An 11,274-nucleotide genomic window follows, 5' to 3' on the forward strand; every position below is an offset into this window, starting at 1 on the left:
AAGATATCTTTTATACGATACGATATATTATGATATCCATTGAAACATGGTGGTGGTGGTGTGTAAGCTTATTCATACTCACACTCTGGCCTTGCCCATTCTGCAAGTGCTCCGATAAGATTGTTAAATAGTCATTTTACGTTTTTGGGGCATAGTGAACAGACGGAATGTAACCCTGGTTAGAGCTACCCTGGTTCTTTAACGTGCACCAGTTTATAGCACTGTCACAAGGGATCCCCATTTAACGTCCCTCCCGAAAGACGATTAGTATTTCTAGTCATGCGACGGGGATTGACAGTCAAGTGTGTTACCACTAGACCACGGATCCGCCACATTGGTCTTCCTGCACTCCTGTGTACCGGTGTAGCCCGGCTGCTTAATAACATAATGAAAAATGGCGCAGCCTACGCCCCTTATATATCCCCGTCTTAAATCTTTGCCCAGAGTTTGACTGAATGGTTCTCAAAACACCTCGATAAACCGCTTCACAAAACCGCCACCTGATCAGTGTGTGTATACCACGTGATAAATTACGTCATATATGCTACGTCGGAAAGCAACATTTTAAGCAAAACAAAGACTTAAATCAAAGATATCTTTTCTATTTCTACACCTCTTTAAATAAAACAAAGGGCAGTCTATGGTGCTTAAAGAGCCTCGCCTTCGCCTTATTACCGCAGTTTGATAAGTTGATTAGTTTCATCAAACACTTCGACCAACCTTATATTTTGACAATGCTCATGAAATGGTTTGTCTAAGTGTTTTAAGGAACTAAATTTTCAATCAAACTCTGGTAAAAGACCGAAGGCGGGGCATTGTAAGTTTCGTAGACTGCGCTTTGTTTCATTTAAAACGGTGAAGAAATAGTGAAGTTATCTTTGTTTAAAGTCTTCGTTCGAAGCAAGTTATTGCCTTCCGACGTAGCATTTATGACGCAATTTATCACGTGGTATACACACACTGCTGATGTAGCACTGTCAAAACATTATTGTGGAATCACGTTGTCGAGGTATTTGAGGTAACTTTATTAAGTCTTATAACCTTATCAAACGCCGAAAAATCAAACGAAGAAGTTGAAATTATTTGAAAAGGGTCAGAGATCACAAAGCAATGAACCATTATGAAATTTATTAACACCAAGAGAGCATTGTCATGACGATTCCATCGCAATATTTGAAACTTAAGCATGATTCAGATATATATGATGTCACATATGCAGAGAAAGATTCAAATGAATATACTTATGAATGGTCGTGGATTATATGTAGACAAACAGTGATAATGCTTTCAAAATGGCATATTGTTAATAAGCTTATTTTTTACACACCACTGCTACACATCTAGTACCATTTATAAAGGAAGTGAAGATAATTATATCCACAGTATATAATGACATATGGAAAATATAGACATGCATTGATGATTCCTACAAGTATAAATGTAATCGTCCGTTCATCTTTTTTATCTGGTTTTACGTAAACACAAAAAAATATTGTCAATGAGTCGATAAAGTAACCTATTCTTGCCTGTCGACTTGTTTTTTATCGACTCAGTTAGTCGAACATGCTACGTCGTCTTCATTTGGTAAAGTTTATATGAAATAATTTTGTTCGATAAACCACTTTGATATTTATAAGTCGACAGAATTACACAAAGCGTTTTATAATCAATCGCATCGACATTAAAGAATTCAAAATGACGTCTTCATCACATACGACATAAGTTCTTATAGGTTTTACAGAATATACAATTTATACATGTAAAATGTGACACCAGAGCCATTAGAAATGGCATCTTGGGCAGAACTGACAATGGTTGAAAGGGTTGAAAGGAAACAAAGCGCGAATAATTATATAAACCCAACAAATGTGCACTTCAGTATGTGTTTATCTACAGAGCTTTAGAATAATTATATTACATTAATGAATGTGTCTGCATTTACATGGGAATATGTATGTATATCAATCGAAAGGATTGTTTTAATACAACTCTCAATAACAATGTTGCGGACTTTCAAATACAAGTTCCTTTGTTAAATATGTGTTAGGTACCTCAAATGTATAATATTGTCGGACATGGATGTGACTTAAGGCAACATACACACAGCTAAACTTGTCAATGCATAAACCATTGGCGATAATGCTACATTTTGATGCATGGGGATCCCATATAATTTTGGTATTATTTTAAAGGGTACTCCCGACAGATAATTAATGAGTAAAAATGACCTATGTCCAACAATTATTATTTGTATACTGGTTGTCGTTTCATTATATTTTTTCTCTTAATATATACCACTTCCATTGGATGCCTAAATAATATTTGGTCACTATGAATAGACAAATATACGTTATTAATTATTATAAACCATATTTTAAAAAATAAAAGCCAAGTTGAATGTTGTTATTTAACACAATAATTTGAATGGACAAATTAGAATTGCAGCCTTATCACCAGTCCAAGATTTCGGATATATATATTTCTGCCACCTCAGAAAAGTAGATTCAAACATTTGTCCATGCGTGAAATTCTTATCTTCCCAACGGGCAAAGATAAATTTGGATTTCAATTTATTGGGGCTAACATCTGCAACATTTTATAAATGTCGCACTCAATAAATGTTCAAATATAAAACAAGCAGTTCAATTCGACTACAATACTGGCCACATATTATTCAGTTAATGGACGCGTGAACTGCTCAAATCTATCTTAGAGGATCATTCGAAGTCTCTGTCTATCATGGGTCCAAAATTTATATTTATTACCAAGACAACTAGCCAGCACGACATATTATTTTGAATGTCCAATGTCGTGCCAGCACAACATTCGATTTTAAATGTCCAATGTCGTGCTAGCACGACTTTCACTTTTGAATGTCCAATGTCCAATGTCGTGCCAGCACATCATTCGATTTTGAATGTCCAATGTCATGCTAGCACAACATTCGATTTTGAATGTCCAATGTCCAATGTCGTATGTTTAGCTAACTTCACACAGCTGTATTAGCTATAGCGGTCATTTGAACTGTTTAATCTTGTTTCATAATTTAAACAAACTTTTTATTCACAATTTGCACGTACTGAATTTGTTAGATTTCAGACCTTATAAAACGTGGACAAATTCCTTTCAAGCTGCACTCTCACAGATATACCATTTGTACAACTTCTTATTTTTTGTCTTGGAGAGAGCAAATTTTTGCGTAAATATGTGCAAACCAATGATAAAGATTGCTGGCAAAAGATCAGATCGCAGATTTTCATATTTCCGTTCGAAAATTAATGTTGTATTGCTTAAACAGTTACTAACGGTTTAAGAAAAATGCAAAAAAACATCAATTTTTTAACTTAAATTCAAAACTCTGCAATTTTTTTTGTCAGCAGTCTTATATAACTGGTTTCAAAGGATTTTTGCATAAATTGGCTCGTTCCATGACAAAAAAATATATAAAAAAAATAGTTGTCAAAACGTTCAACCTGTGAGAGTGCAGCTTTACAAGAGAGCCATTGACAATGACTGAGACCATTCGATCAACAATCTCTGTTTTAATCAAACCAAAAAGTTAAGCACTAGCAGTTCATGGGTGTGTACCTGACACGCGCTTCTTTAAAACTATCCAAGTGGTCTATTCATGTTAGAGATAAGGCATGCACATGATACAGCCTAAACAAATATTAGTCCAAAACCCCAACATTAACTTTAGAGCATATATTTCCGTTACGGGCGGTAGTGGGGAGGGGTAGGCGCACTCCTTCTCAAGTTATGCCCACAGTGCGCCTCCTCTAACATCAAATATTGGATTCGCTTCAGATACGCATTAGCTTAGATCCTACATTAAGCAGAATTACAATAAGTGGATAAAAGAAACTGCCTTTTACAAGAAAGGTTTAATTTCCCGTTTTGAAATGTTCTTGTAATGCCACCAAAATCTAACCAGTAAGTAGTCGTATATGAAAAGTGCAAATACAATTTTAAACGATCATTATTTTTATATTACTGTATACTATTTTGCCCTTAAGGTCAACAGTGTCACAGTTTCGCAATAAGTTATTAAGATAAAATCAGTTAAAGGTTTAATTTTATTATAAAACACACACAGAAATCAAAGCACGGTTTAGGATGTTTTATATATACAAGAATATTCTTTATTTATTCTTAATTTGTTCCATATTCATTTATTCTGAAAGTGATATTTCACTATTATAAAAACACGAAAATCTTGAAAACTTACTTTACAACAACAACAACAACAACAACAGCAACCTTTATTGCATATTAGATTATGTATCGTAACAGCAATGTGTCATTTTTCCTCCAAAATCTCATTTAAATACTGTTGTCATGAACATCAAAGTTTCAACACATTCCAGAACCAAATCTCTAAAAAGCACTTTACCTTAATTTAATTTCATGATTATTTTTGCTGTTTACTTTTTAAAACAACGATCTATAATTCATATATTCGTAATAATTGCACAATTTTGGTATACAACTACTCTTACAGCAAAGATAATGCATTTCGCTGATTTATTGGTTTCCTTACTTTATTACCATTCGAAGGTTTGATTCACCATTTTGAAAAACTGTGCATTTTTCGGAGCAAAATATTCTTTAAGCAAAGACAATGTCTCTTCACTGACATATGGGTGTTTCCTTCCCTTACCTTTGGGTAAACACTGGGGTTTATTGTTCCCTTGCACAAAACAAAATTTTCCTTTCGATTTACTTAATATAAACATCGAGCTGTGAAAAAAATGGTCAATTTCCAGAAATGTTTCAACATTTTTAAGTTCTCCAGCAGGATCGGATTCAAATTTATGACCATCAACGAAAAGTATTTGTTCTCTGCGAAAATAGCTCAACCATTCTCGCATATAAAGCTGGTAGTTGGATTCTTTTAAAGCTCCCGTTTCGCTATTCACTTGCTTTTTCCCGTTTGAATCATTTGTTAAGACAATATCATCCACAGTCGTGTTCTCATCAATATCTCCTCTTGCTTTAAACATCGCAATAGCAGATATAGCCCTTTCGACTGGATCCTTTACAATGAAAACTAGTCTGATGTCTGGGTTCCACTGATATATTCGCTTTGCAGCAACTTCACTACAGAAATATGCAGGATCTTTCTCCATGGTGATCTGGTTGCTATAGCTACACGGCATAATGTTCTTGTAATTTTGAAAGCGATGCTCCCATTTAAGAATATCCGTATTGTTTTCATTTAAGATTGTATCTGAATGGTTCCCAAAACGAACCTTTACATAGTTTGTGTAACCGTCATCATCGTTTGCATTCCGAATAAAGAACTTTGGTTCAATAGGGTGCAAACATCCTACAACTTGTGGATGCTTGTTCAGAAAGTAGAGCAGTCCGTACGTTCCACCTTTCTGTATCCCGGCAATTATTGCCCTAGGGAAACGTTTAATACATGCTTCAGGGGTATTTGTTGGAGTCATATCATCTAAAGTATGTTGCAATGTTGTATTTAAAATATCGCTGTCGTTATCTTGTTTGTTGCTTGATATCCAGTTGGCGTCGTGATAGCCAGGATGATTTTGAAAGTTTTTGTTTAAAGACGCGCTGTGTTTGTCTTCTTTGTTGTCTGATATCCTGTTGATGCCCTGATAATCAGGATTTGGTTGCAATGTTGTGCTCAAAGACTCGCTGTGTTTGTCTTTTTTGTTGTCTGATATCCTGTTGACGCCCTGATAATCAGGATTTGGTTGCAATGTTGTGCTCAAAGACTCGCTGTGTTTGTCTTTTTTGTTGTCTGATATCCCGTTGGCGCCCTGATAATCAGGATTTGGTTGCAATGTTGTGCCCAAAGACTCGCTGTGTTTGTCTTTTTTGTTGTCTGATATCCCGTTGGCGCCCTGATAATCAGGATTTGGTTGCAATGTTGTGCTTAAAGTCTCGCTGTGTTTGTCTTGTTTGTTGGCTAGTATCCCGTTGAAGTCCTGATAGCCATGATTCTGTTGCAATGTTGTTCTAAAAGTCACGCTGTGAATGTCTTCTTTTTTTGATATCCACTTGACTCCATTTAATGTTTCATATTGCTCATCCATAGCGCCTTTTCTCGGAGCAAAGTAAAATTCAGTATCTCTGTTTAATGTTAATTTGAACCACAGGTTAATGGTTATATAAACTCCGAGGAAAACAAATACACTGAGCAAGGTCCGTTTCATTGTGTGTACCACGCTGTTTGCCTATTTCGTATGAATATTAAATGTCCATTAAATGAATGTGTTTCATTTATTATCTTTTTTGTGAATCTTTAATTGAAAAAAATCGATTTCAATGTAACATATGGTTTACTTTAATAGCTCGAGGCTACAGGTATTATGAAAATATGTAGACTATAAAAAATATGTGAATTGATTTAAAGTTTCGGTTATATTAAAATATAACCTTGAAAAAATAAATCGTGTAAAAGAAAATGAAATTCACTATGAAAACACAAACTTAGAATGCAGACAAAAGCTTTGTTTTCCATTAACACCCTTGAATACTAAATTAATGTTTATTTCATATCATAAGATACTGGGTTAGTAAGAGACATGATATGGGATATACGGGGTGCAGGAAAACATATTGGGTTGAGCTTAGTTTTCTCCCGATATGGTGTCCTTTGACCCGAATATCACATACAGCGCCCATTACGTATATATATATATATATATATATATACTACTCAAAATTTGATAGGGATCATGTTTTTTTTAATATAAAGTACATACGTATTTCAAGAAAACGATATATCAACACTAAATGTTACCAAATGGCATTGTTTCATGTTTCAAATGTCATAAGATATCAGTACCAAACCAATTCCGTTCAAGCGTAACGGACTCCTAAACATGATAGGGGTCAAAAGCAGGCGTATATCAGGTTGTCAACAAATTTGGAAAGTCAACAGAATACCTTTGAACTTTTCTTAAACCAATGTTAGTAGCATGTGTGATGTCCACGAGTGTCAATAACAGCTTGACATCGCCTCCGCATGTTGCTGATAAGCCTCCGGAGCTGTTGCTGTGGGAGTCTGGCCCATTCCTCCTGGAGCGCTGTTCTGAGCTGATGAACCGTTGTTGGCTGGACCGGACGAGCAGAAACAGCTTTCTGAAGCATGTTCCAGTCATGCTCAATCGAGTTCATGTTGGGGGAACGAGCTGGCCAGTCCTTTCTCTCGATGGTAGCATTTTTCAGAAATTAATTTGTGATGTTTGCTCTGTGTGGGCGCGCATTATCATCCATGAGAATGAAATCAGGAAAACATAAACGTCCAGGATCTCGTTACAATAACGAACAGCCGTCAACGTACCGTTTTCAATTACGTGTAAGACTGTTTTCCCGTGCATGCTGATTCCGGTCTATACCATGACTGAGCCCTTGCCATAACGGTCATGTTCGGCGAAACAAACAGGATCAAAACGTTCATTACGTCCCCTCCACACTCTGGAACGTCGATCTGTAAAGTCAATACAAAACTTTGACTCGTCTGTAAAAAGCACTGTGGTCCATTCGTTTAACGTCCATCCAACGTGTTGACGTGCCCAGTCCAAACGCTCCTGGATGTGGTATCGGGTCAATGGGATGCGAATTGCCGGTCGTCGTGCCATTAAGCCAGCACTATGCAAACGATTTCTGATGGTTTGCGTTGAAACTCTTACGTTTGTGGCGTTCTGGAAGTCATTACGTAACGAAGTGGCGTTACGAAAGCGGTTACGTCTGGCTAAAACTGTAATGTAACGATCCTGAACGTCAGATGTAGCCTTTGCACGACCACCACCATGTCGATGTTGAGCATTTCCATTCGTTTGATAACGATTCCACATCATGCAAACTACACTTTGTGACACATTCAGGTGTTCTGTCACAGTCCTCTGAGACAACCCTGCCTCCAGTGCCAACATGCATTTCATTGCATGCATTCAGGAGTTAAACGTCTTCTGTTTGGCATTTTGAACACAATGTGGTAGATGGTCCGAGTAAAAATCGAATACACGAAGCGAAAAACAAGAAATGACCACATGTTTAAGTTGTTACATGTATGCCAAAAAGGCCTTATTTCGTGGGTATGCAGTTTTCCGTGCCGCCCGTGCACGCGCTGGTAGCAATACAATTAAAATCATCGAACATTCTAGAGGCCTACGAAGGGATATAACTAATGCTTTGAAATTAAATAAGCATGCTTATTTGGTTATCTTTTTACAAATAACTAATCAAGTGATCCTTATCAAATTTTGAGTAGTATAATAAATTCATGGGAAATGTCTAATTCATTCATTGGCAACCGAAAATAACGCCATTTTGGTGTGTCACGTTAGTGGGTCACCACGTGACCAGTCCTAAACCAATGGCGTTGCCGCATTCAAGTTGAAGTAGCAATATTTTCCAGAAGAATATTCTAACATAAATGAGCACACGTATTAACTTGTTTGTCCACTACAGTTTTATTGGACTGTCATGTACTTCGGTGTACCAATACCATACCTCAAAGAGAGTTTCGTGCATTATGGCTTTAAGGAATAAAACTCTGCTATTTCTATATCATTTAATGTAGTTTTCTAATAGCTTTTGATAGTATGTGCATCTCCATCCTCTGCACCCCAGCGTACGCATAACATATATGAAACCCTGGGCAAATTGGCTAGCATATATGTTAGGACTACACTAGTATGCCGAGGATGGTACATCTCAATTCCCATGTAAATCGGCTTTGAGTACTAGTTAAATGACATTTGTAACAAAATGATAAAATTATTTTAACAAATCATGAACATTACATAAAAACTAAAGCTACATTAGTTTCTAACTTTATGCAACCACGAACCGTATAAGAGCAGAATCTTAAAGTTACAAATGATTGCTTTAATTCTTGGTACGGAATCAGTTACACATATATAAACTAAATGAACAGTATTAACGCTATTTAGTGTTCGAAATTCAAATGGTATGAAAGTACTATTTTTAGTCCGCTGTACATTTATTTGGGTAAATTAGCGGTCAGTCGTTAAGGATTTTAATCAATCAAATCGGTAGAATTAATCAGAGGCTGGGCCAGGAGACAAAGTATAAGTTTGAACACCAAGCAGCTTCATGTTTGTCAATACGCATTTATTAAACTAAAGTAGTTGTCCGACATGCATCGGACCTAATCACGTTTAATTTGATAAACACTTAAATTGTTGATACCAATCTAGTTTCAGTTTTGGTTTCAAGGTTTTGGGCGGTAAGGAAACCTGTTTCGTAAATATTGCTTGAAGTAACACATGCATGGTTTTATGTACAGCTTCTACATGTCGCTATTATTTAATAAAAAATCAAAACAGTTGATACCGCAGACGGTCGTTTGCCTGATTTAACTGCTGGTGTTTCAATACACATATTGGCGTGAGACCACAGTTACTTTTACTATATGTTTCATATAGACACTAACCTGGCTTTTGACTTTATACACACCCCAACTGAAAAACAAGGACATGGCATCGCTAGAAGAATTAAAGACACAAAATATAATCGCAAGAAAAACACCATGTTGACCATTGACCCGACTGTCAAAATTGAGTTCAAATACATAACCCTTCCGCCAGGGAGTCAATCGGCTACAAACAACTAATTTTCAGACTTCCACAAGCTATGATTTTTCCAATATTTACATTGAAAACTATCAATTTCTGCAATAGAGTGTCAAATTCAGTCAAGTTCTCTGCAAAAAGAACATTTTTTGCTTCTTTTTCATTCAATTTTAATAAAATGTTGTTACTTAAACACAAGCACTCTTTTTTTTCTGTATTCACATCCGGATCTTCAACGGGGGGGGGGGGGGGGGGGGGGGGGGGGCAGATAACTGTGGTCTTGAGCCTATTGGATCAGTGTCCTTTATCGGATGGAACGAACCAACGAAACCGCCTCCGGGGATATTTTATTTTAAACTGTCATAACAAATACACAGTTCATAAAACCAATATACCACCAAAACTATTTTATAACCAATAAAAAACGCCCTAACATATTAGGTTAGGTGTAGTTGGTAAATAACACCAAAATAGTTCATTTAATATTCATACCGAACGGAATTTTAAAAAAAGGCGTTGATTGTTTCGTTGTTTAGAATTGTAATTGTTTTGATGAGATAACGCAACCAGTTTATGGTTTATTGAATTTAATTAAGCTCGGGTAAAAATGTGTAAAGCATTTTCTAATATTTTGAAAAAAAATACAGGCATAAAAGTTAAAAATAAAATAAATGGTAATTGTCATAGAAATCTGTCACACATTTACGCAGGGATACCATATCCTGATTAACCGTGCACCTAGGGGTACGAGTTTTTATCGGACATTCCATATTCATTACCGGTATCCACGTACCAGTGCAGCCCTTATCAAAATTTTCCACAACGCTTCTACACCGTGCCCATCAATGAATGCAAATGATCTTTTGACGAAACTTGTTCCAATTAGAGTAAATTATTTGTTTCACTCTCGTAGTCAATGAATAAATTACATGCTATCACACGCTACTGATCATTGTCTGATCATCTGCTCGTTTTTAATTAAATTTGTTTATACTAGGTGGAACAGATGCGCCAGCCCACTTTCTTTTCTCTTTTCCGTACTGGTCTATATACGTATATGTGTGTATATGGGGATCATTTGGTGCGAAAATGTGCTGATAATGCATTACATGTTTTAGAGATATAAAATAGTAAAATTTTCCATAGTTTTCTTCTCCCAAACTATAATAAACAGTGTGATGTACCTTCAAACACGTCAAGAAAAGAACACAAAGAAGTTGGGGGGTGTATATATGAACTGTCAAATCCTTGATTAGTACTAATTCATTTGACTACAATACATCTGGTGAATACATATTAAGATACCATTCGTGCATTTAAGTATATGCCAAAAACAATTGTAAAGTTTTCCACATCTGTCTTCCCCAAATGTCAATGAGGTTTACATGGGACTAATTCGGAAAATATAGGATAATCGTTTGCTTCAGTGTAAGATCATTTTACCGAGTAATCACAAAAAACTATATTTACTTCTGGTGTTCGCGTGATGAACTATATTGCGATCTTACACTGAAACAAACAATAATCCTCTATTTACCGATTTTGTAACTTCGGAAATGGCGTCGTTGATTTTTTTTGTCTCCCAGCCCTGTGCAGAATTGAAAGCGGGCAAAAAGTAAAAACAAAAAAAATGAAAAATATCAAAATGTTATTTCACTGTTTGAAACAATGAAATATCATTTTTATTTCACTTATAAAGCTC

The 11,274-nt window shown here is 35.9% G+C and overlaps 1 protein-coding gene across 1 annotated transcript; it reads right to left on the bottom strand.

Moving 5' to 3' along the window:
• Positions 1–4,544: 4,544 nt before the first annotated feature.
• LOC128223556 (heparan sulfate glucosamine 3-O-sulfotransferase 1-like) lies at positions 4,545–6,161 on the bottom strand. Its single transcript, XM_052932832.1, has one exon. It carries the CDS (start codon positions 6,060–6,062, stop codon positions 4,545–4,547), a length of 1,518 nt encoding a protein of 505 aa, XP_052788792.1. The 5' UTR covers positions 6,063–6,161.
• Positions 6,162–11,274: the final 5,113 nt, after the last annotated feature.

This window comes from Mya arenaria, chromosome 17 (genome assembly GCF_026914265.1).
Source record: "Mya arenaria isolate MELC-2E11 chromosome 17, ASM2691426v1".
NCBI lineage: Eukaryota > Metazoa > Mollusca > Bivalvia > Myida > Myidae > Mya > Mya arenaria.

What these genes read in the sequence shown, in the direction of transcription:
- LOC128223556 (XM_052932832.1), bottom strand. Translation starts at nt 6,062, where the DNA reads ATGGATGAGCAATATGAAACATTAAATGGAGTCAAGTGGATATCAAAA.